This window comes from Triturus cristatus, chromosome 12 (assembly GCF_964204655.1).
Source record: "Triturus cristatus chromosome 12, aTriCri1.1, whole genome shotgun sequence".
Lineage (NCBI taxonomy): Eukaryota > Metazoa > Chordata > Amphibia > Caudata > Salamandridae > Triturus > Triturus cristatus.
The window spans coordinates 760,470,543-760,497,484 of NC_140595.1; the positions used below are offsets into that span (position 1 = coordinate 760,470,543).

General features: G+C 41.4%; 1 protein-coding gene across 1 annotated transcript in view; it reads right to left on the minus strand.

Moving 5' to 3' along the window:
* Positions 1-26,942, minus strand: part of LOC146782739 (extracellular calcium-sensing receptor-like) — an 86,004-nt gene that overhangs the window by 16,119 nt on the left and 42,943 nt on the right. The window contains exon 4 of the mRNA XM_085637219.1: positions 8,697-8,924. Within this exon, the coding sequence (XP_085493345.1) occupies positions 8,697-8,924 (228 nt within the window). The remainder of the gene's footprint in view (positions 1-8,696; positions 8,925-26,942) is intronic.

The window sequence follows — 26,942 nt, forward strand, 5'->3', positions numbered from 1 at the left end:
GGGACTCAGTTAAATATGAGGTAGACCTATATCGGTGTAAAATCTTTTCTGCCTCCAAACAAAACGATGCAGAGAATTTTGGTGATTGGTGAATCAACCAGTAGGCTCAAGGATGCCTGCCTCTACCTCGTTTATCTCAGAAGCCTCCTTGCCAGCTTACTTAGAGGAAATGTATAGGGTGCAGTATCAACAAAGGGTGCTCAAAGTGGATTAATAAACTGGGAGGGGGAAGTCTTACTCAAAGCCATCTCGTTAGGAGAAGTGTGGAAAAAACAATTCAGGAGTCGCCAAGATGTTGCCCCCGGCCCCATTGGATTTCCACAGGCAATTTTCAACTATACTCTGCAATTTTGGGCAGGTAAACTGGTCACCTTATTGAAGTATATCCTTCAGAATCAAGAATTTCCAGTTAGCTGGTGTGAGTCTCTTCTGGCCTCAATTTATAAAACCGGTAAAACCACCTTACATTTCAACTACAAGTTGATTTCTTTAATGGATGGGGAGGCAAAAATTTTAGCAAAATGTCAGCTAGTTGAACTAACGGACTGGGCCGATACCAGTTCATTCTTGCAAAAGAAGCATATGTGGTTCATTAAGGGAATTAGTACAACTACCAACATTCAGATGCTGGCTTTATTATTCGAACAGGCAAGGTACTGCTTTTCAAAACTACACCTATGCCACATAGATTTTCATTCAGCTTTTGATGTGGTGCAGAGAATCATCTTGTGGTCCAAGCTGTTGAACTGGGGAATTCCTCCTCTTCTCCTAAGAGCTATCCAATTACTGTACACAGATGCCTGGACAAGAGTCAGATTGGATAATGGTATAATGATCTCAAAACAATTGCAACAAGAAATGGCCTAAAACAAGGCTCTGTACTGCCTCCGCTTTACTTTAATTTGTATCTTGCTGGAATGTATCCTGCCGTAAATAGTGTCAACTCCCATTTGCCTGTGGTGGCTGGTTTTAATGCTCATAACATGTTGTATACTGATGATGTTATGCTGATTAGCGATATAAAGGTTGGGCTTCAGCATTTAATTAATACAGCTGCTCTGTATGATGCAGATCATGGTTTAATAGTTAATCTAAATAAAATTAAAACCATGCTTATATCAAGGAGAAGATTTTCACCACCACCATTTTATATAGAAGAGATTGCATTGGAAACTGTGTTTGAGTGACAATACTTGGGGGTGATATTTGACTTCAGATGCTCATTTAAGAACCAGAGTTCTGCAATTCAAGGGAGAAATAATACACTATCTGCAACTTTCCCTTCATTGTGGAACCCTTTAAAAGGTCTATCCATTCAGCCACTCCTGCAATAAATGGCCGCTAAACATGCCCCCTCTCCAACGTATTCCTCCACTTCTCCTAAGAGCTATTCAATTGCTGTACACAGATACCTGGACAAGAGTTAGATTGGGTAATGGTACAACAATCTCAAAACAATTCCAACAAGACATGGCCTAAAACAAGGCTGTGTACTGGCTCTGCTTTAATTTAATTTGTATCTTATCGGAATGTCTCCCGCCATAAATCGTGTCAACTCCCATTCGCCTACGGTGGCTGGTTTTAATGCTTCACATATGTAGTATACTGATGATGTTGTGCTGATTAGCTATACAAAGGTTGGACTTCAGTTTTTAAATAACACAACTGCTCTGTACGCTGCGGATCATGGGTTGAGACTTCATCTAAATAAAACTAAAACCATGCTTATATCAAGTGGAAGATTTTCGCCATCAACATTTTATATAGATGGGATGGCTTTGGAAACTGTGTCCGTGTACAAATACTGGGGGGTGATATTTGACTCTAGAGGCTTATTTAGGAACCAGAGTTCTGCAATTCAAAGGAGAAATAATACACCTTCTGCAACTTTCTCTTCATTGCGGAACCCTTTAAAAGACCTATCCCTCCAGCTTCTCCTGCATGTCCCCTCTCTGACTTATGGAGTTGAGGTATTGAGAGGAAACGTGGATTCAATAATAATATACAATGCTATTGTAGGCATCTGTCATCACCTGTTTAATCTACCTCGGCAGACCTCCCAGGCCCAAATCCACTTAGAGTTTGGCCTTAGGAAGCAGTCTATAAGTAGTTTGGGAGCATATTTGAAATTCTGCTACAAGCTATCAAATGAGCCAAGATCTACTCTAAGTACAATTGGGTGGGAAGCAATAAAAGACCCAAGAAATACAGCAGCATGTGAATATTTGAACTTGGCCTTTTTCCTTTCTCAAATCGCATTCAATAGAGTTATAAAGGAATCAGGAAAAAAGATTTCATCCTTATTGGATAAAACTGTGCTGTCTGAAAGAGCCCATGCATGGATGGCTATTGGTATTTATGGTCCTTTAAAATTCCTGTCATACTTAGGAGGGTTGAACAGTCTAATGCCCCCGACTTGGAGATTTGCAAACTGGTTTTAATTCACCCATCTGGAGGATATTGTCTGAAGAGACATCATGCTGTCTTAGTAACTATTTTAAGGAAGACATTTGTCATATTGTCTGCAGTTGCCCAGCGCTAATGGTGGAACACAAAGGACTGTTAGGACAGTTATTTATTAGAAATATTATACAAAGATATAGGCAGTTTTGTCTATTTTTGGGTCCAAACAACAAAGCTTGAGTTAGAATGGCTATTGTCAGAGACACATGTATCATGCAGGAGATGTTTACGTTCCCATTTATATTGTGTTTAAAAATGATATAAATTGGTCTTAATCAGTATGAATTTTATTGGTTTTGCCCTTAACCGTGAATACTATAGTTATATATGATTGATCATGCTAAACTAGGACGTTTTTGTTTGTAGTACTGCTATCATAAGAATGATTTAAATATTAAGTAGGACATTTCCTAAAAGCATGTAGCACTTTGTTTTGACTACTTTGCACAAATTAGACATTCATGATTACAACATTGCTTGGCGGTATACTTTAAATACAATTATACTAAACTGGTCCATGCTCTGAAATACCTGAATATTGAAGCATTTTTCTCTAACACTTAACCGGGCAAAGTTATTTGGATTATATTCGATAGTTGGTGGTTTACAGTTGCGGATCATCATTATATGACAAACGATTCAGGTTAACGATTTCTCCTTTGAGGGCTAATGATGTAAATCTTGAGGATGCCAACTGATTGAAGACAGATTTTATGATGTTACTCATTGATGAGGTTTTAACTGGTGATCATATTGTGATGTATTGTAAGTTTTTGATTACCTGAATAATAAAGTCTTATCTTACCTTACCTTATGTTATACCACATGGATCAAGCACAAGGGGACATCCCATAGCAGGTAAGAGGAAATGCAGGAATCAGCAAATACAATTAAAAAAAGTCAAAAGATAAAGGCAATGATAATGTTTTAATCAAAATTTGTACATATGCTAACTAAATACTGTGTCCAATGCCTTTGCTAATGCAACCCTATTTTTTGTGATTTTGCTTTGATGTGCAGTGAGAAGCCAAACGACCAGTCTTCAGTGTCAATCTCTGTCAATCTTGCTTTTCAGGATGGAACTCTTCTGAGCTGCCAATAGGGTATGATCTAGTCTCTGATTCCTATCAGAGCCATTCTACAGCAGATCTGTTGTACCTAAAATGTCCATGCCATTACCAGCATGGAAGTCAATGTGGCTGGTGATCTATCTGGCAAATTCTGAGTTTTACAGGTCCAGAGATTGATTAATAGGGAACAGCGAACAGAAGATGCTTCTGAAATCTGTTTTCCCAAGGCTCTTGCTCACCTCAAAGGGAATAAATCTTACAGCAAGACACCAGGCAAATAGTGCCACCAGCCAAGCCCCTATCAATCATGACATTACAAAGCCCAGAGTCAAAGGTGGTCTCTCTATCCCTTGGTCACAAAGTTAAAAAGTTGTTCTTCACATCCCTATGTTGTAGGAAATTATAGTTTTTAGTCAAGGTGAGTGACCACCCACGTTAAACAACAAAGACAATGAATGAATGAATGAGGCGCCTTGATGCCTTCGGGCTTAGTTGAGCGATATAAATCTTTATTCATTCTTTATTCATTCATTCATAGTTTTTAGTCAAGGTGAGTGACTACCCACGTTAAACAACAAAGACAATCCTTGTAAGGATAAACCACTAAAGTTACACCTGGGCTCAGCACCCTGGTATCTATGGCACACAGCAGACAGACTTAATTTAGAGGCAATGTGTAAATTAATAATGCAGTACCTAAAGAGTATCAAAGTCAAAGCACAACACAAGAAAAATCCAAAAGAAAAATAACAGGATTTTTAAATACAAAGAACACCAAAAAGCATTAACCGTGAAACTTGGTCAACTGGTCGTAGTAGTCCAGGACGTAGGCATGATTTGAGGATGATTGGAATGAAGCATGGCTCAGATACAGAAACCAGGTATGACTCATTTGGAAGTTTTATCTTGGAAATTAGTCTCAAAATGTAAGTCTGAAATCTTCACTGGGGCAAAGCAACAGACTGTGACTGAGGAGTACTCCACAAGGTAAGATAACCAAGGGATGAAGTGTTGGTTAAGATGTGGGTTTTTGGTGGGAAAGTACTGAGTAGGAGAAAGTTGAATTTCACCATCAGGAAAGGTCCCTCCCCTACTGAATACTTTTGGATACTTCGCCTTGTTAATATTTATTCATTTGTATTTAGTCATGATTTTGGAGCTCAGATTCCTCCAGCAGTATCAGGCGGTAGGTATGTCCAAAGAGGGCTCCACTAGGCTGGATCCACTCTCCACGAGATCCCGCTGAATCAGATTTGCTTCTGTGGAAGCTTCACACCTGAGAAACCTGAACCTTCATCCCAGCAGCAAAGCACATAGCTCAGATTGGTGGGCAAGTTTGCCACAGTACTTTGGAGGTCTTTAAAGACAAAAAGTTGTTAAGTCTCAGGTTATCTGTAGTGGTAGGAGAAACCCAGCTAGACCTAGCCCGAGTTTCTGGACCTCAGGATCAGAACTTGGGTTTAAGACTCACTCCAGCAGAGGTGAACAGCAGGCATCAGACCAGGTCAAGCTGGCACTGGTCAGTTGTACATCCTCACGAAAGACCTCTTGTAGCTTGTTGTCTTTTTGTAGCTTGACCTGGTGGCCAGTATTTTGATCTTTAGAGTCCACTTCTTTGCCAAGGACAAAACAGGTTCAGTCCTTTAAGGCTCATCTCAGGTCTCTGACAGCAGGTTCAATCTTCTTCTGATCTTCCTCAGGTTTAGAAGTGTTCTGAAGAGGAACTGGTGGCTGCCACATTTATTTCTGACACCAGTTTGTGGGTGGGGGAATTCATGCTATTCCTTAACCAATGGGGTAAAATTTCCCCAGAGTTACCCTACCCACCTTTGCAGTTTGTCCTGTGTGCTCGTCTGCAAGCAATACAACAGTGCTGCTCTCTGCCTGATTCCAAGATGGTGAAACCCTTCTCCCCTAGTGGAGAGGTGTGGACTGGGAAATGAACAACCCCTCTTTTGTGGTCACTTAAAAGTATGTATGGGGCAGCTTCCTCCTCACTGGGATTGGAGTCTGATTGACTGGAGGAACAAATAAGGGGCTATGCAGGTGTCATCTGATGTCTGTCTTGAAAGGGGAGGCCCTTTTTGAAGTTAATTACGTTCTTGGGCACTGCCTAAATGGTCATCCTGCCAGAGGAACAGAAACACATGCCCACATCCAGTCCTTTGTCTATGCTCCAGAAGCAGTTTTAAACCTCATTCATGGGTGTTGTCTGACTTCCTTAATCACCGATCTCCAAGGTCACATGGTTAGTGGAACTCAAGATCCCTCCTGTTAAGGACTATTACCCTGTCTCACCAGGTTCCACCCAATTCCCACCCCTTGGTTGTGTACCTTGTCTCTATGAGGGATGTAGTGTTGGGGATCCTAATTTGGGGTGGGTGGAAAGTTTCATACTGCTCGAGGAATTGGCAAAATTTTGGTCACTCCATGTCCCTCTTTAACAAGGAGTTCCGAACAAATTCTGCAAATCACTGTGTGACACAGTTTTGCTCCTCTGAGGCACCAGAAAATGTGAGCTGGCGAGCACAAGCAAGATTTGGCATTCCTTAGCATGATTTTCTTAGAGGACGGTTGTTCCCGGTTATGGTTGGAGTCTGCTGCTTGAGTTGATTTGATGCTGCTCGAGTGGATTTTATACTCAAGAGGCAAAAAAATTAACTTCAAGGCCATGCGCTCATGCACACTACCAGTACCAAATTGCAGCACAAGCTGCATATTTTCCACCTGTGGGCAGAACTCTGTGAAATCTTCTGTTTAAGTCTGTGGAAGTCCACAGAGTGAAACTGAGAGTTCCTCCCACCTCTCTCCTGATGACCTATTTTGTAGTGGTGTGTCACTAAGTAGCAAGGCTGATAATCATGTATCTCCCTCTCAAATGTGGGTCTGTGGTTTGTTATTCCATAAAAGACACAAGACATGAATTAGGCTCAGGGTTAGCTAAACAGTACTATACAAGCGTGTGTTCCCTTTTAATCAGTTACCTCCATTGTTGGCATTTCAACGTGTCTTGCCAGTTCTTAAAGTTCAGAAGGACACCTTGCCTTCAGGGTCTTTTTAGTTTTTCTATTCAGGCTTAATTGCTGTAGCCTTTCATTGTGAATGTCTTTATCAGCTGCATCTAACCCTAGTATCTAAAAATAACTCAGCATTCCATTGTCTGACAAGCCTTTTTTCATAAAGCTGTGCTTTTTTCCCTGGCAAGCAAAAGCATGTGGTAATTCGCCATACCATGTGATAAATGACTGTTTCTTTTGTTTTCCTTGGAGTTGATCTCCTTGGGCAAAAAACGTTGACTATAGATATCAGGCCAGAGGGTAGATTTCACAATGGAGTACCTGCAGGACCAGGTAAGTAGTAATGAGGGTCAACAAAAATAAACAGGTTCGCAGGATAGATAAACTCTCTTCTTTGGAAACCTGAAAGTAGTTTGAATGTGTAGGGGCGAGGCTTTGCTACAAGACCACGCCCTTGATGGTAGCCACTACCCAAGGCCATGGGAGTAAGCAGGGTTTCCAGGACTGTAGGAAGGAGGCCACAAATAAAAGGACAGCGACTGTAGGAAGGAGTCCAAAATTAAAAGTGCCATGTCAGTGTGGAGCCATGGAGTGCTTTACAAATGGAACAGGAGCATGGGGTGGTTGAGGCTCATGATAAAAGGAGGAAGAGGATGGACTGGATCTGAGAAGACAGGAGATGTAACCAGGCAGCACAAACAGCGCAGGCAGAGCCTGACACAGCACATGCAAATGACCCTCCAGAGCTTTAGGCAGGGAAAATATTACTTTCTAAAAGTGTTTTTTCCTTCGAATGTACATGAAAACTTACCTAGGGCTTTTAATAAATGTTACAAAAAGTCCAAGAATTAAATTTGGAGGGATTTCTTAACTTTTTGCTAATTGTTAAATTTACTTTTAAATCTCAATTTGCCTCTATGGAACCATATCATGTACCATATACCAGAGACTTATAGGTGACTAGAGATTTGTAGGTGAGTTCAATATGCCAATCAAAGTTATGCCAATTTACCGATGTTAGTAGGGGGAACATTGGCACTTTACTAATGATTAACAGGGGTAAAGTGCACAGTGTTCTATGGCAAGAAAAAACAGATAAAGGAAAAATCTAGAGGTACACCACACAAAAAATATCATTACTGAAACCCATTGAGTCAAATGCCTTATCTAATGAGATAGTGGCTGTGTAAAACTGCATCAGTTGTCCATGAAGGATCAGAGATAACAGGTTCCCCATTCAGGGAGTAGTTCACTGTTACTCTTTAGTTCCCTAACAAATAGCATCCCTTGCACTCACAGGCAGGATTACTGTCAAAGTATTGAGAAGCAGATCAGTACCCAGAGCTTTACTCATAAGGGATGCTCTTTACCTATGCCCCCACCCCTTCTAATGCATTCTGCCTGGTGAAACCCCAGTGGTCTTGCAGTGGGAGTGAGAACACAGGGACCATAGCTATCCCCTCCCACTGTGGTACTCATAGTATGGGGAGCCTCAGAAGCTCCGTGATCCGGGCTCAGATCAATTTCAGACGTCCCTTGGCACCAACGGTGCCAATGGTGACACTAATGCCACTGTCTGGCTCTTCTTCAATGCTAGTGGCATTTCTTTGTGCTCTCATCCCCCAAGTCAGCAGCTGGCTTTAGGTGTGGATGAGGACCTCGCCACATTAACTGTGGCTGTCACTTGTGGGATTCACTGGAGTTATCAGAGATGATGTGCCTGCCACCATCATGCAGGCTGCACCCTTATATAGTGTCATCCGAGAGAAATTGCAGCCATTCACCTAAGAGTTATGACCGATCAAGCTACCAAATAAAATTGTACCTAACTTCTTGTTCATTTGATCCCACCCTTAATCACCAGCACAGCCAATCTAGAGATAAGGATCTGAGGGCTCCAAGGACTCCAGCGCATTTTATTATAAATGAGCCTCCAGAGAATCAAAGTGAAGAGCATTCCCAAAATAAGTTGCCATGTCTTACACTGTCGTACACAGGTCAGTCTATTATATGATGGATTGTAGTTCGGATTTTCTATGTTGCAATATGGTGGGTGTAATTCCCTTTCAACAGATCATTATGGGTTTGTCTAGTTTAGCAAATGTTTCATTGCATGCAAGAATATTCTACCTAACCTCTACCCTACCTCTCTGCTTCCTTTTGTCCATAGGAGGGCACTGACATTAAAGAGCAGGGTCTCCTCAGCATGGGCACTGCCATCATATTCCCCCACCTTTCTATGCCACACAGTGCCCTGGGACCACTTCTGCCAGTTCACAATGTCGTACCGTGGTGGGGGGTTACCATGTTTATCAAAGAACACTTCTGTGATCCCTTTTCTCTGCAGATGCACATTTTTGATACTGTGTAGCACCTGTGGATGAGAAAAGCAGGAGAGATGTTAGGTCCTTGCAATTTTTTGAGCGTCTAAAATGTTCTGAGGCACCTTTTTATGTCCTTTGCGCTTTTTTATGGTTTGACTTTCAAATGTTTTTGCATACCTTAGTATGTTAGATTTTCCAATATCAACATCTGTGATTTAAATCAGCTAGTATGAGCCACATAATGCCTGGCAAAATATTGCTTAGCAATCAAAAATGGGTTTATTCACATGGAAAATGTCAGCAGAAGGACTTAATTTTCTGTGTGAACAATGCATTTTACAGAGTGTATGGCAAGTGTTTCAGGGAGGGAACACTCGTGAGAAAGTACAGACATTTTTTGAAAGCTGTCAATGTGCTAACTATTTAGGCACAAACGTATGTGCCTAAATATATGATGAGCTTTGTCATCCATATCTAAGGCAAGTGCTGTCCCTTTTGAGGGTAGTAATTTAAGGAAACTGAGTGGGGTTGGAAAATTACCATCCTTACATCATTGCATTTCACATTACTCATCTGTATTTTTTCAGATGGTTGTGTCTGCTGACCAATCCTCTTGCATATCTGAAAGAGGATCATCATGAGCAGCTTTCCGGAAGTAGTCTTGGGAATGTTTTGCAAATAGTATAAAGTCACAAACCAACTGCAGGAAGAAGCGTGAGATTATCTCCACCTATAGTTATCTGGATTTATTTGTGAATATGCCTCAGTGATCTTAACTCTGTTCAGATGATATGAATGGACTTCAAGTTCACCTACATAATGGTTTAAATGAGTTCCAACAAGCAAACCGAGGTTCAGACCAGAATAAAGTCAATTTCTGCTTGGAACAGAACTTTGTTGTTAACTGGAGGCACTATGGTTGATATCAATAAATTTGTGCCAACAAGCATCTTCTAAAATGGGTAAGGCCACATTCGTAAAGCCTGCAGTATGACCTCAAAGTCTGGTTGCCTCAGTCTCAATGCCAAATTCATTATGTTTATGTATAACTTGCATAGCACTGCTAACAAAGCAAAGCATGTTCAAGATTGTAATTGCATTGCCCTTACAATGTCATTAGTGTGGTAATAAAACATTTCTAAAGACAGATTATATTTGAAAGAAATGTTAATATTTAGTTGAGGGGGATGAAAACCTACTCAAATAATAATCACAATATCACAATCCTGGTCAGGGTGACAAAATAATATCCCCAAAATAAACCTGTCCTATACACTTTCCTAGCTTGGCACAAAGCAGTCAGGCTTAACTTAAAAGCAATATGTAAAGTATTTATGCAGTACTCAAATAGTAATGAAGTGAAATCACAACACAAGAAAAATGCCAAACTAAATTAGATAAATAGAAACATAAAGTGGACTTTAATAAATAAAACCACTACCAGTAATTAGAACCAGAGAAATTAGTTTTTAAAAATTTTATTTAGAAAGCGCAAAGTGCCAACCATGTCCATGTGGTCATGCTAGTCCATGTCAAAATCAAAACCTAAGGCCAACCACAATGGATTGCCAGTCAGATTCAAGGACCAGGCTTATCCTGGTGGAAAGCTTACCTTCGGTCATAGAAACTTTTATGAATCAAAAATGTTTGTCGACAAGTCATCAGTAGAACAAACTGAAAGCTGGTTCCAAAATGGAGCTTGATGATGACAGTTTGCTGAAGAGCGGCATCCTGGTGTAGTTGTTGACAAAGTTGGGAAAGCTTTGAGCTGGAAGGCCGATTTCTGTGCCGAGGAAGACCTCGACATCAATGGGTTGCTGCCCCGCTTTGGTCCAGATGAAATCCTCGACATTCAAACTTAGAAACTTTTCTGGAAATCAGATCTCCTTCAGCAGCATGAGGGGGAGCGGCCTCTGAACCTTGTTGTGTCCATGTAGCTCAAACAAGAGGTAAGCCAATTGACAGCAGCATTGAGTGAGGGTACGCCAGACAGTGTACCATTGCTCCAGGGTTTGACGCACCCAGCAACAGCTGATGCGCCAGTGGTCCGACATTCTGGCCCAAGACCAGGACTTGCTGGACCTGCTAGGGGTTGAGGTTTTGGGGCTCAGGGAGTAATTATTCGTATTATTCTTGTGTTCTATGTTAATATTGTTTTCCTAAATAGCAAGCATGCTGCTCACTTGCCGGTAAGTAAAGTTTACAAATAATATGTGATTATTCTTCCAGACCGGTGCTCAGTGCTACCTAATTGCACTTGTAGGTGCTCGCTTGGGCTAATTCTTAAAGAATTAATGCAGAGACTGTAGCTTTTACAGTGTCAAGCAATTACCCAGTGATGTATATGTATGCGTCTATCCATGCATTGAAAGAAAAATGCTGACTCAGTGAATTGACACATCAAAGGGGGTTTAGAGATTGTGAATGAGATGAGAAGCAAACATCATTTGTTGCAATTTATTAGTAATTCCAAAATCTAGTTTGGTAAATTTGGAAAGGAGTTGGGTATGTTTAGGAAATTTGGGAAGGGCGATCCACGATACTACTAGTCGATCTGATTTAGAAAAGTTCAATGTTATTGCGATTGCCTTTTACTGCCCAAAAATATTTTTGGAGAGATTATTTATTGACCGCCAATCTTTTTTTGTCCTTATGTCTTATATCAGCATCCAGTGGCAAGAAGAGGGTTGAGGCGGGTGAGGTAGCTGAAGGTGCCTTCCAAAGTTCCTCGGCCGATGGCTCTGCTGGCCCAAGTAAGTCCACTTGTTGTTTGCATTAATATTTATTTCTCTCACTTTTACCGCTCCTTATTTTGAATTATTTCTAACCATTTCCAAATTTGTTTCCAAATCCTGTTAGATCTATTTGTTTCTACATTCTTGCTATCCCTGTATTATCCTATTTACTTATTTTCTATATTTCAAGTTTCTGTACTTTACTTCAAACTGTTTCTTTACTAGTCTGTCTGTAGCTTCCTTTCTTCTGCTTTGACAGTCAGTTTTCCCTCTCCCCTTATATATTTTGTGGACTGCCGAGTGTTGGTACTGTAAGACTCAGAGAACCCATTGGTTACGAGCTACTACTCTGTTGTGAAGATTGCCTGTCCAAGTAAGGTATTCTACGCATGCTTGTTCAGATGAGAAGGCTTTCTTTTACTTGTTCATGCTCAAACAGTAAAACGAGAGAGTGGCCATGGTCACATTGGACACCCCATCCTAAAAGTTGTGTGTGTTAGCAGCAGTTGGTGATAACCGTGTACCATGGCTGGAAGGATGTATGAGGAGGACAGCCCAATTGCATTTGCCAACCAAAACCAAATGTCGAGTTGTCCACCCTTTTATTACTTTTCAAAAACGTAGATTCATTAATAACTCTGCCACTCCATTACAAAACATTATTGTTTGTCTTGAAGCTTTGCAAAAATTGCCACCAACAAAGATAGATAGATTTATTTTATTGCACAATTACTTAAAATCATTACAATCATTTAAAGAGAAATTCATATAGATTATTTTTATATCAAAAACATTGCCATGATGCCATTACTTTGTTATTATTAAAAACATTTTTTAGTTAAAATCTCAATCCACAATTAAAATATAACATCCAAAATCTTTTTGATATTAGGACTCAACAATTTTCAGATTAACGAACGTTGTTACCGCTGTCATAAATTTCATAGTGTGAGCTGTCAATTGCACAGAGTGACCTCTCAAACACTCCTCCTGCACTCCTTGGCAGGTTCGAACATTTAAAATGCGCCAAATTGGCAACAATGTTCTCAGCAGGATCAGTTCCTTGTATATGCAAAGTACATGGATCAATGATTGTTCCCCCTTTTGGCAGAGTCGGCATTTCTTTTCCTTCTTCTACTGGTTTTTCCTTCCATAACAATACCCCATCAGCGGAACTAGTGCAGACCTTTTAGCTGTCACTTTATCATTAGATTTAAGGGGGTCAAAAGATACTGTAGCAGAGCCCCAGGAGCATATAGTTTTATAGCCCAGCTGCCATGTCCCAGGCTTTTCACTACAAGCGCGTCTTGTTCAACTTTTACTTGCTTAGTTAGCAGCTTTGCCGTCACTGCAACTGGCAAACTACTTGACCAGATTTCTTGTGCCTCCAGTCAATAATTTTAACGCCGTGCTTGATAATATGCCCCCAAATTATTTAGGTTACATTTCAGTGACACTATGTGCTGCTTGCTTTCACTTCGTTCACAATCCTTCGTTACCTTTATTTCTGACCCCGGGTTTCCCACTGAGGTTAGATCTTCGTCAAATCGACAACCACTTGCTCCAACGTCTTTACAGTCATGGGGTCTGTTCGTGCTCGATGACGCTTATCCAGAAAATGCTCCAGCCTTGCTTCAAGTATTGCATGGTTAACATTCATCCACCTTATTTTTTGTATGGGTTCTAATTGTTCTTCATACCTGATGGGTCGAGATTTTGGGAAAACATTCTGTAAGGCTGCTACTTCGTATGTGAGCATTGCATGGTCACTGGCCAGGGAGGGTGTGACGACAAACTTGTGGATAGTATGAATTTTGCTATTGACACTCAGATGTAATCCAGTGTGACCATCCTGAAACACAAAGTGTGCATGTAAGCTGCTGAGGAATCTGCCAGTGAGCTCCCATTTAATGCATGTATGCCTAGCTGATTCAAGTGGGCAGCCCCCTCACACCATATCCGTCAGTCCTTTGATATTGACTTCTTATTTCCTCCGGTATAGCCCAAATTTGACCATCCAAGCTTACCATAGATGGAGTGCATATTCCCTCGGCCATGAGTTGTGCGTTGAAATCTCCCATTATTATCCACATAGTGCCCGGATACTCTGCTGAAAGTCTAGTTATGGTTTAAAGCAGTGTGCTCAGCATTCCTTCCCATTTTACCCTGGCCAGGTAAAGATAGATATAACCTAAAATGACTGTTACAAATTCAGGAGTTGCTCTGTCAGGACTTGTGATTGGCTTTTTTCTGAAGATATAGTACCCTTGCTCTTTACTTAATGATTTCACTTGCACTGCCAAGTTGTTTTTTACATGGATTGCCACCCCTCCCAATGCATGGCCCCTACTTTAGATGCTGTTGCCTTTGCATCATAGGCTGTGAAGTCGGGTAAAGGTAATGATTGAAGGGCCCAGGTTTCTTGTAATGCAATGAGATTGAAATGCCTTCATTTGATATATTATCTTCATTGTTATTTATTCCATGTATATTCTTTAAGTTTGGGGTTGGGGCTTCTTTTGGATTGTTCAGTGGATGTTTACTAGGAACTTGAACTGAGGCCATATGGAGGCCATGTCCAGTCGAGAGAGTCCTGTTGTTTGATAGTGCGCCAACGGTTGCCCCCTCCTTTCACCGTCATTATTTGCAGACTTCCTTCCTTTGGTGGAATAATTCTTGGTTCTTCTCTTATTCCTCTTAGAATGGAACAGGCTGTTGCACTTGTCATATTGTAAGTACCCACCCTTTGGTGTTAATTCCTGTGGATCTCATCTACCCTTTCTCTTAGGAAACTTTGATGTTGCTGCTTCTCTAAATTTGAATTCCCCAATTTCCCTGTTGTTTTTTGTTCCATTTGAGGGCACTTGACATTTCTGGGTTGGAGAAAGTTACTTCCGTTGTCTCATTTGTATCGCCCGTATCAGGGGGGATAAAGGCCACACCATCAATATCATCAGTAGTGATATTCTCTAGACTTGGTATATGGGAGCAAAACTTTAAGATGTTTCCTCTATTGAGGGTGTCCCATTTTCCTTGAGAGATGTACTAGGGATATAATATCCCCTTTAGGTGTTGTGGACTCATTTTAGTCTTCTCATTCAGCTTCGCTCTAACCTGCATTAATGGTCTGGCCCCTCTCTCCCTCACCCAGATCATAGGCTTGTGTTTTTACATTGAGCACGTCCTCCCGCTGTTGTTCCTGGGATAGGAGTAATGGTAATCGATTAACTCCCTCTGTGTAATTCTGCATTTGTTATGTGCCTTTCTTGGTTCCCAAGAGAAATCACCAGCCCTAGAATGTAGATTTGCTGTTGTTAAATCACTAGAATTTACTTGGACTTCTACCACTTGAGTCTCTCGTTTGGGCTCTTTGCCACCCTTTCCTTTATTTAATACTTTTGATGGGTCTCGGTCGTTGCTATATTCCTTCAAGATGGTCCGTTCTTCTGCAGCTTCTGTGGAGATTCGAAGTTGTGCAAAAACATTTTCTCTAACCCCCGCAAAAGAAAAACAGTGTGCAGTGATGCACATGTAATCAGTGGCTTGGAAGCTGGTCCACATGTCTGTCATCAGGTGGATAGTGTGAAGAGCACTCTGCTGGAAAGCCTGTCCAGGCAATCCCAGCACATCGTGATGTAGGATTGTTACAGCAACTCTGGCAAAACAGGACCGGCTGGGAACCATCCATTTCAGGCAGATGGCTACCACAAATTCAAGAAAACCCACTCCTTCCACGAAAGAAAAAGGGAAGAGGTCAGGCACTAACATGTTAACCAACTTTGTATTGTGCAAACATGCCATTAGCAGGTTGTGGTCATACTGCCCCTCCTGCCTAAACATGGCAGGAATAGTAGCCTGGATTTTTTTCTTTTCTAGTGCCACTAATGAGGGTGACTAATTGAGAGCAGACATTGGTAGGCTCAATGTGCATTTCAGCGGGGCAGTCATTGTACTCTGTAACCTTGGTGTCTCGACCCGAGTCTTGTGTTATTGCGATGTTGCTGATGTGGGCGATACCACTGCACTGCTGGGGACAGGGCTGCTTTGCGTAATGAAAATGCCTTCCTCTTCTTCACCTTCCACAGTGATCAGATTGGATTCCCTGTTCAGCTTTTCACCCCCTTCACTAACAACCCTTTTTGGCTGCTAAGGTGCAACTCCCACTTGATCATGTGGTATTTTCTCAAATGTTTTGCCTCCGGTACCATAGTTTGTACCAAGCATGCTGCGACTAAACCTTGCTCCACAAATGGAGCATATGGCAATGTTCACCTCCTTCTTTGCTAACCATAAAGAAGCCCCAAACGGAGTAGGTCAACTTTCTGGTGCCGATGCCACTGTCATTGTCGTAAGAACTGGTGGTAGGTGGGCGTTTTGACGTTTGACTCTCTGCAGTACCAACTTCTAACGAAGTATTTGTGGATGTAGGTCACAGCTGGGACTTTGCAAATATGGCAGCTGGCGGCGGTGGTGGTATGTATGATGACACATCCCTCACAGCAAGTTGGGATGGGGTAACGTTGGTCTCCACTGGGGATTGGCTAACATCCATGATGACTAGCTCATCATCATCCTCCTTGTCTACATCTGCACCCATAAGTCTAAGGCTTTCAGGAACTTTCATTTTCCCTAGCCTCTTGTGGTGTGTCTTACTCTCAGACTAAGGCGGAATCCAAGTGGTGTCTGGATTATCAGAAGTGGGGCTTGGAGAAGAGGAGTGTGCACTAACCTTCCTTTTTCTTGCTGGAGATCTGGAAGACAATGGATCCTCTAAAAGAGAGGCTTAATCTACATCCTCAGCATGAAGCTCAATCTCCTAAATAGCTCCTACTTTGGGAGGAACTTCTATTGGTGGTTGCAGCTGTTGTTGTTGTTCACTTCTCTCAGTTTGCTGCAACGATTGGATAATACTTTGCGATAGAGAGTCAACTTCAACGTCACTGCTCATTGGCCTTGCCGTGATTAGAATGGCTGCATCTGTGAAAGACATGGGCTTGGGTCTAGGTTGAGGTGTGTCCGCTGATGTGGTGTGCTGCTCCCAGCTTGCTCCCCGGAGACCGGTGCAGCAGGCACAGTTTTATTTCCTGAAAAGGTTCTGGGTCAACATACCAGTGGTGATAATCTACTTCTTCATCTCACTGGCCATTTTCTTATGGGCCATCTTGAAGCTGTCAGTTAGCAGTGGCACTTAGCTTCACAGGTTAAAGAGGTGTCTGTGATATGTGGTCACGCATCATCTCATGCACAGTCCTTCTGTCTGTCAGTACGGTGGGTGATATCTCTTCCCTTGTGCACCTACAAGCAAAGATGCTAGATGATTATCAGTGAAATGTGGCATTGTTGCAGTTCAATTAATAGTGCAAACAAACAATATTAGTTAGTGTGGTCACTGGTTACTTAAGATATTATTATAAATAAATAACAATACAGTGTATCCATTTGTAAAATAGAAAACCACACCAACATAAACTTTCATGGTTTAGACTAAGGAAGGATAAGAAAGAGCAACAGTAACAACAACAAAAAATACAACTGTTTTCTTTATGTGCATCACGTGGTATGTGGCACGCAGGGAGGTACGGTTGACAAAAGAGAATGGAATAATCCTTAGACAATGAATGTTGTGCACCTATAGCAGACATGGGGTTGATTCATTCATGCCAAGTGTTATGAAAATGGTTAAAAATAGTCTCAAAATAAATACTAAATTAAAATTAAAAATTCAAAGAAATTTTAAAAAATCTAAAAAAAATACAAATGTAATTTACATTAAAAACTAAAATTGAAAAAATTAAAATAGACAAATTATAAATAGGTGAAATGATCCTTAATCATATAATTTGTATTTATTAGACTGCTATCTCACTGCTCAACCATCCATGCAAGCATATCGAAATGCCACACTGGCTGAACACAGAAAATGGCTGCCTGCTATTGCCACGTGGTCATCAACAACACTGAGGAAGAAGGCATTAGGATCAAAGAGAAGACATGCAGGCCTTAGGCAAAAGCACATTGGCAGCATAAACAAAATGGCCAACGACAACCACATGGTGAACCAGCAAGAAAGGAGGCATGGCCACATCAGAATGATAGAAGAACAACAGATGCAGGCCTATGTCAAAAACAAATTGGATGCCTATGCAGCATGGCCACCAGCCACATGTTCAAACAGCAAGCAAGGAGGCATGGGGAAAGAAGAGAAGACATGCATGCCTATGCCTAAAGCACACTGGCTGGCTACACAAAATGGCTACAAGCCACATGGTCACAACAACAAGCAGGAGGCCTGGAAACCAAAGAACACATGCAGGCCAATGGCAAAAGCATACTGGCTGCCTACACAAAATGGCCACCGACCTCATGGTCAAACAGAAAGCAAGGAGGCATGGGGAACAAAGAGAAGACACGTAGGCCTTTGGCAAAAGCACACTGGCTGGCTGCACAAAATGCCAGCCAGCCAGTCACATGGTCACAACAAGCAGGAGGCCTGGGAAACAAAGAACACATGCAGGCTTATGGACACTGACTATACAAAATGGCCCCTGGACACATGGGGAACAAAGACACATGGTGGCCTTTGGCAACACACTCACACACTGGCCAGACAAAGGAGGCATGGCAAAGTTTATACAGCGTTAATTCAACAATACCAAAACTGAAAATTAACAGGGCAAATAATGTTTACAAGTTACAATAACACACATCCTCCAAAGGCATTACCCACCCTATATACTGTTTGCAGGAAAACAAAAATAGGAAAATACCACCAAAACAATTTTTGCATTTTAATACAAATCCATCCATGTCCTAAATTATGTTTCAATTCAACAGACACCACAGAAACAGTTAATTCATGCACCCAGGTCTACCACTGGGCCTACTGGCTGGAAGGCCCATTGGCAAACTCAGCAAATTAACTCAATATTGCAAATGAATTAAAAAATGGAGAAATTGTAGTGAACTGTGCAACATTTTTCCTTTATAAAAGAAGAAATATTACTTGCAAAGAAATAACCAGGCCCCTACTGAAACTACAAGACACCCACCACAAAATATTTAATAAATCGATTAAAAGTACAAATTCAGGTGCATGGCCCGAATCAAACAAAAACACCTGTTTTTAAACTTACTTGTGAAATCTCAAATACAAAGTCCTAAAATCCAACGGTATATGCAGCAGACACAAAGATTGATCCTTTCAGGTCCAAATCCAAATGAAAAGTGACCAGGAGATGACAAAGTACTGGGAGGAGCCTGCTGGAGAGGAATAGGACGTTGGAGACACTGGGGCACTTCCTTCCAGTTGTAAACAAGTAAAATAAGAAAAAGGACTCCTCACACAAAAAAATCAACGCCAAAGGTCCATTTGAGGAGGATTTTGACTCCAAACGATAATTTTAGCAAGATTTTGATGTTCTCAAGCAGGGAATCTTCCCCAGATTGCAGCCGCAGTAGATCATCTGCGTTCAGGATCGCGTACATCAGAAAACATTCTCCAGAGGTTGCTGGCACACCCGAATGACGTGTTGGTGACCGAAAAATCTCACCGGAGCATGCAGACGGTAGCGCTCACCAACAGCTCTGTAAATCTTGGGGGTGATCGCAATAGCGGTCAAGTCACTCCCACATGTGTGAAAGGACATTTCAAGCGTGCTAACAAAAAAAGAACCTGTTGAGTGCGGAGTTTATTGGTAACGCAGATTTGCCGAACTACACAAACTCTATGAGCGGAGAGGAGTTTTACACCCAGGCCTGATAATAATGAACAATACATGCCTACTAATCTTGCACCCTGCCCTATGTGCTTTTAGGGCGTGTCTTAGGTGTGACTAATAAGCATTGAAATTGAATGTTTAAGACTGGAAAAGGTTACATTTGCCAGGCTGAAGTGGAAGTTTAATGCTGCACATTAAGACTGCAGGGACAGGCCTGAAGTCATGTTTTATGTGCTACTTTAGTGGGTGACACAATGGTGGTGCAGCTCAGTAGTAGCATTTAGTTTACAGGTCCTGGCATGCTGAGCAACGCCCCACAGAGCGAACAGCAAGCAACACTACCTTTGCACCCACATGTATGGCTGCGTGGCCATGAGGCATCTGCACAATTCAACAGGAATTGTAAATACATGGTTGTATTCTCAGTGACAATCTGTAGTACGGCACTGCAACCCTTACCAGTACCCTTCCCAATTCTAGGAGAATTCTAATGTCTACCTTCCCCAGGATAATGCAGGATTAGGCATGAATTAGGGACAGGTACAAATGTTTAGATGTGCAACATATAATAAATGTTCTCACCCCAGATGTTCACCTATGCAAAACAGTCTTCATTTCTTGCACCAGATTACCTTGTTCATGCTTATTTCCTTGTTATGTTCACTGACGACTAAACCCCAGTTTACTTGCTTGATGGTTATGGCAGACCTAGGGGGACAACAGGGCCATTTCAAATCCCTACTCTTCGCAATACTGGCGTATCACTACAAGGACCACAGTTGTGACCTCCCATTGACACAGGACAGAGTCAGCACAGCAGAAACAGCACAGCACCACAGCATTGTCTGCCATTATAGCTCTCCAGGCAGAATGCCGACAGGTACCCAGACACAGTGGTTGTGACCTCCAGGCTGATTCACCAGGTGTGATGTGTCTTTGCCAGCTGCAGCCTTCTAGGCCAGTCGGGTACACACCTCAGCAATTACCCAGAGCCAGTTCTCTTAAATCAGCTGCAACAACACCTTTTCTCAGACCAACAACAGGCTGTCAGCTGATGCTTGAAAAGTCTTGATGCAGTTCACACAGGAGCCACACAGAAAAACTGGGGGATTCCTCCACAGCATGGGTTGCTCCTAGCTTCACTCTTGTTAAGTTCAGACACTTGTAGATTAAATAAAGTTAGATTTAATGACAACAGCACGGTAACATCTTCATGGCAGGCAGCTCCACACACCACTGCCCACCAGCTAGAATGCTCTTCCCAGCCCACTTCCAGAACTTGGAACCATATACAAATAATGACATAGCGCATGCACAAACATGGCTACGCACACATTTAAAATAACAGTACACAAATAATCAGAATATAACACATCCCCCTCAAACAGAAAAAAACAAATACAAAAAAACAAACAACAGTGTTACACATAATCATCCAATTTTTTAGGAAATTGCCTAAGGCGGGAAGACTTCCTAGAATTGGACGATAATGAGTCACTCCTGCTTGTTTCATTAGGTGCTGACACATTTTTTGTATTAGACCAGCTTAAGTCTCCATTTGTAACAGAAGGATGCTTAGAATGCATGGGCTGGCAACACTTCGCAACTCTTCTAACATTCCACAGTTTGCCATCCTGAGTAACTACAGAATTTCTAAAAACTCTTTCAATTTGCATGGCAGGACCAAACTTGCTTGAGCCTTTGCTAATAAAACCTGGCAGCAAGATTCTGACCCAATCACCAACCTTGAAGTTATGAATCCTGGTCTTCCACTTCTTATTAAACCATGATTGAATTCTGTTTTGCTTACTATCAACTTTGCCAGCAGTACTATCAATACATTTTTTTTCCAAAACATCTTGTTTGCATTTACTCCTAAACCACCAAGGGCAAATTTTAGAAGCAGGCTCCCTTCCTTTCAACAACTTGAAAGGACTGACCTCAGTAGTAGAATGAGGTGTGATACGATACATCCAGAGCTTTTCTCTTACCAAATGCAACCAATTTCCCCCACTTTTGACAGCCTCGGAAACAAAATTCTTCAACACTCGGTTGAAACGCTCAACCTGCCTATTTTCATGTGGCCCATAGACAGATGTGAAAACATGTTTGATGCCACACTCATTTACAAAAGACTTCATCTCTGACAAAATTAATTGTACCCCATTATCAGTGACAATACAAGAAGGACATCCTTCACGTGCAAAAATTTCTCTTAGAAAACTTATTACAGTACTGGTGGTAACCTTTGAAACAAACTTCACTTCGGGCCATTTAGAATGGTAATCAACTAATACCAAAGCAAATCTGAACGCTTCCGGCAAGATATTATATGGGCCCGAAATGTCAAAAGCCAATTTCTTCCACGGTTCTTTAGGCCATTCCACCATCCTTAGTGGGGGAATATGCACACTCAACATTCTGTCACTGGATGCACAAAATTCACATTCCCTAACAATACGATCAATCAACCTGTCCATACCAGGCCACCAAAAAAAATTCCTCACAAGCCGTTTCATGGAAGATATCCCTGGATGTGTCTTATGGGCAATTTTCAGAATCAAATTCTGTACACCTCTAGGAGGTATACATTTGTTACTCTTGAATAAGATCTCCCCTTCCAATTCCAATTCTTCAGACACTTTAAAATATGGCAATAATTCAGAACTGATCTGCTGTTTCCTCGGCCAACCTTCCACTACAAATATTTTGACTTTAAGCAAATCCTGATCATTGCTAACCGCTTCATTCCACAAGGACTCAGTAATTTCATCGAACTGTGAAGGTATAATATCACTGACACAAAGAACAAAATCAGATTCCCTAACAACACACACTAAATTGTCTGCACATGGTAACCGTGACAAACAATCGGCAGTAACATTCTTCTTCCCTGGAACATACTCAGTCTGAAAATTATATTCCTGAAGCCTTGATGACAATCTAGCTATTCTAGCAGTGGAATTCCATCCACCACCTGGAGACAAAATGTTGACCAAAGGTTTATGGTCAGTCCTCAATGTAAAGTTGCTGCCCCACACATAAAGCTTGAAATGCTCTATAGCCCACACACAAGCAAGAAGCTCTCTTTCAATGACTGCATATTTCCTTTCTGACTCATTCAATGTCCTCGAAGCAAATGCCACATTCCATTCCTCCTTACCACTCTTTTGTGAAAGAACTCCCCCAATGCCATACAAACTGGCGTCAACAGTAATTATACAATCTTTCTTTAAACAAAAAGGTTTCAAAGTTGGTGCATTAACAATCTCTTCCTTGATAGTCTTAAAAGCCTTCTCCTGACTGTTTGACCAATCATAATTTGCATTCTTTCTTAACAATTGCCTAAGAGGTTCCATTTTACATGCAAAGTTTTCTACAAACTTGCTGTAATACTCGCACATGCCTGCAAACCTGAGTAATTGCTCTTTGTTTACTGGAGCAGGGGCATTCAAAATTGCTTCTACATTTGTTTTTTTAGGTACAACCCCATCACCTGATAAGGTGTGCCCTAAATATTCTACTGATTTCTTAAAAAGTTTGCATTTATGTCCCTTCAAGGTAAGACCATGTTTTCCTAAACGTTCAAACACTTCAATTAAATGCTGTTCATGTTCATTCTCATTCTTTGAAAATATAAGAATATCGTCCTGAAAACATTTTACAAATTGATCAACGTCTCTAAAAATATGAAACATGACTCTTTGGAACACAGAGGCAGCCGAAGCCAAACCAAACGGCATTCTAGTGTACCTAAACAAACCTTGAGGTGTAATAAAGGCTGTTAAATTCTTAGAGTCGTCAGATAAACAGATCTGATGATAAGCAGATCTTAAATCCAATGTCGAGAAAACATTTGCCCCTTCTAACATAGATACAACTTCATTAATGTTGGGTAGAGGGTGACAATCTATGACTATGTTTTCATTCAAAGCTCTCAAATCAATACATACTCTCAAGTTTTTATCAGTCTTCCGTACCAAAACAATGGGTGAAACCCATTCTGATGACTCAATCTCCTCAATCACCCCTTCACTGGTAAGATCTTTCAACACATTCCTTAACTCCTCCCTTACATTTATGGGTACACCTCTGAGTTTCTGTTTTACAGGTCGGGCATTGTCCTTCAAAATTATTTTGTGTTCAAAGTTCCTAAGTCTACCTAACTTATCACTGAACACACCTTTATATTTTTCCTTTAACCTTGTAATTTTATCTTCATTCTCTATCACCGCTATTCTCCCAGTTGACCAATTTTCATCTAAAGAGACAGATTCTTTTGCACGTGGGTTTAGTATTACACCTAACTTCCATTGATCGCGCCAACCCAACACATTCACCCCTTTTACAGCAATGTATAACTTGATGTCAACACATCTGTTTTTGAAAGTTACAGTAACATTAAAGTAACCTTCCATGTCAATACTTGTTCCATCAAAACTTTCTGCACTAATGTCACTACTGTGTAACACTTTCCCTTCACACACTATACTTAGCTTCTCTAACCAATATTGTTTTGTTATGATTGTCCAAGGTGAACCAGAGTCAGCCATGAGATGTAATTCTACTCCTAGAATTATTACTTTGCATTTTGGAGGATCAATTAAAATTTCGCCTCCGTTAATGATTGATACTACAAAACCTCTTTCATATTCACAGTTTTCCTCATGACTCATTGCACCCTGGACGTCTCTGTTTTCTGACACAGTAGATATTGACCCACGTGGAAATGAAACAGGTTTCCTGTAGTCTCTACACACGTTGCTGAAATGTCCCATTCTTCCACACTTTCTGCATTCTTTGTTTCTGGCAGGACATCCATAAAAATTAGCCATATGCGATCTGCTACCACACTTATAACATACATGTTGACTTCCAAAATTATCTCCTTGTCTGCTCACATTATTTCCATAAAATCTGTTCACCACTACTTTCTGTTGAACATTCTCCTGCTTATGTTCGTCTTTGTTTTTAACCGCACACACTTCTTCCATGTTCTCTTTTTTTGCTTCGCATTGTCTTACTGTTTTCATCCATTTCTCGGACTGTTCCAAAGCTTTGGCTGTGGCTATAGTCTCAGAAAGTTTCGGGTCTCCCATTACCCACAAACTTTCTTGAATTTTCTTATTCTTCACATGTACTATTATTTGGTCTCTAATCATCTCATCTGCCATAGTTCCAAAATTACATTTCATGCATAGGGATCTTAAACCTGTTAGAAAATCATCAAAGGACTCTTCTTCTTTTTGCGCTCTCGTATAAAATTTAAACCTGTTGAGAGCAATACTTGTGGTAGGTTTAAATCTTTTTTCCATCCTTAGTAAAGCTTCTGTATATACATTTATGTTCTCGTTCCCTTCCTGAGGTGTAATCTGTGGTAAAGCCCTGAACACGTCTTGTCCCTCCGAGCCTAAACAATGTAAAAGTATACTTTTCTTCCTTTCTGCACCCATTCTTTCCCCGTCAATGGCTTTCATGTAAGTCAAAAATTCCTCTTTCCATCTGATCCACGGCAAAGGTGGGTCTCCTTTGTTTTGTAGAAATTTTGCTGGAGGATCAAATTGCATTTTTTTTTTTTTAAATATATGTTTATTTACTTTTCTCCCGTTTATTTTACACAACTTTTGCTGCTTTCACACTTTCTTTTTGTTGTCCTCCACCCACTCTTCTCTTTGTGCTGCTCTATTGACCCAGAACAATGCACATCCTTTTCACTCCTTGTATTTTCCCTTGTAAAACGCTGTGTCTGTTATTTTTCCTTTTTTTTTTATTTTAATTTGACATCACGCGCAGCATCCTGCTTAACTCGCCGTCAATTTTGTTTACACGTTGCCATAGTTACTCTGCACTCTTCCCGTCGAACATGTGACTCCACGCTAATGCGTAGTTCGACTTGATTATTCCCGTTGCTATGACGCCCGCATGACTCACCACGCTTACGTAGGCCGTCACAGCGCGCGCATCAGAATCCTGCCTCGTCGTCTTCCTCGCTCTGTCACAGCGCGCACATCAGAATCCTGCCGCTTGGTCTTCCTCGCGCTTGTTTTAATTTCCTCAAAACGCTCCTCTTCTTCAATCTTCACCCCCGGAACCACAGGTCAACGTACAGTAAGCACTCGCTACTTCCTTGCTCACCGTTCTTCTTCTTTCCTCTTCTTTTCTTCTTTTTTAAATATTCGTATTTCTTCTTAAACGTCTTCTTTGGGTCCTCTAAACACTCCTTCTCCCGTGCTGTCCTGAAGGAGGTTCAACTCGTCGCCAATGTTAAGTTCAGACACTTGTAGATTAAATAAAGTTAGATTTAATGACAACAGCACGGTAACATCTTCATGGCAGGCAGCTCCACACACCACTGCCCACCAGCTAGAATGCTCTTCCCAGCCCACTTCCAGAACTTGGAACCATATACAAATAATGACATAGCGCATGCACAAACATGGCTACGCACACATTTAAAATAACAGTACACAAATAATCAGAATATAACAACTCTCTTAGACAATCACTTTTCTCTAGCACTTGAGGCATCCCCTCCTGGACAATATGTCATCCTGCATGGCCAGGTACTCTCCTTTCATCACTAAGCAGGCAGACAAGCTGAAAGGAACTGGTCAGGCTCTCAGCTCCTCTAGCAGAAAGTTCAAACTTCAGGCGATGTCTTCCCACCTATGGAAGACTAGTGATCTTCTAGACACCAGCCCGGGTCACACAGTAGTCTCACGAGAACTGTGTGGAGCATTCCATTCCTTGGTTATGAAGAACTTAGAACTACAACAAAGTGAGGTCGTCCGAATCCCATTTTTTCACATATTTTTCAGACAATGTGAATCTACTGTCTAAGGCATTATAACCAGTTTTGGCTGGATCTCTTTCAAATATCTTTTTTGGGCTAGTCCTCTGTTGCAACATTGTGCAAGGCTCTCACATCAGGTAGCAAAGGGCCTTGAATGTAGGACTATCCGAACCAAGGGCATAATATAGTGTGAGATCTCTGCACCTGGCTGTCACCAGCCTTCCTGAAGCATGAATCGGGAACAGAGAAAAGGGCAGGCCCTGCCTAGAAACTTCCTTACCTTGAATAATGGAAACTGCAATTGCATCCCTCAACCCTACCATCTACCAAATGACAGTGACCAGGAACCAGCCAATTAGCCCGTTGCTAACAATGTCCTCATTGAATTTCCGAAAGTAGCAATACATGTTCCCTGTCTGGGGAAGCAATCCTTTGTCTTTTGCCTTGATAAATCAGGGGCAGCCAAAATGGATCCCACTGGTCCTGGTACTTAGACCCTCACAACACACAACGTTGGATTACCATACGTGTGATGTGCACGCAATGCACATACATACACTCAACATGCATGTAGAATATCAGCACGGGGTTCTGGGTTTCTCACAACAGTGGAAGTTTACAGAGGAGCCAGTATGCTCACCGCTCCTGAACATAAAGGAAAAGGCCTGGTTATAGCACAATAGTCGCAACACCACCACTTTATGTGAGACACCCAGGACATGGCGAGTATTTCAATATCCACTATGAGAGCATGTACAGTCCGATCCTCCAGATAACAAAAGAGGTTAAGGACCTTGCATTATCATGGACTGGCATCTGCCT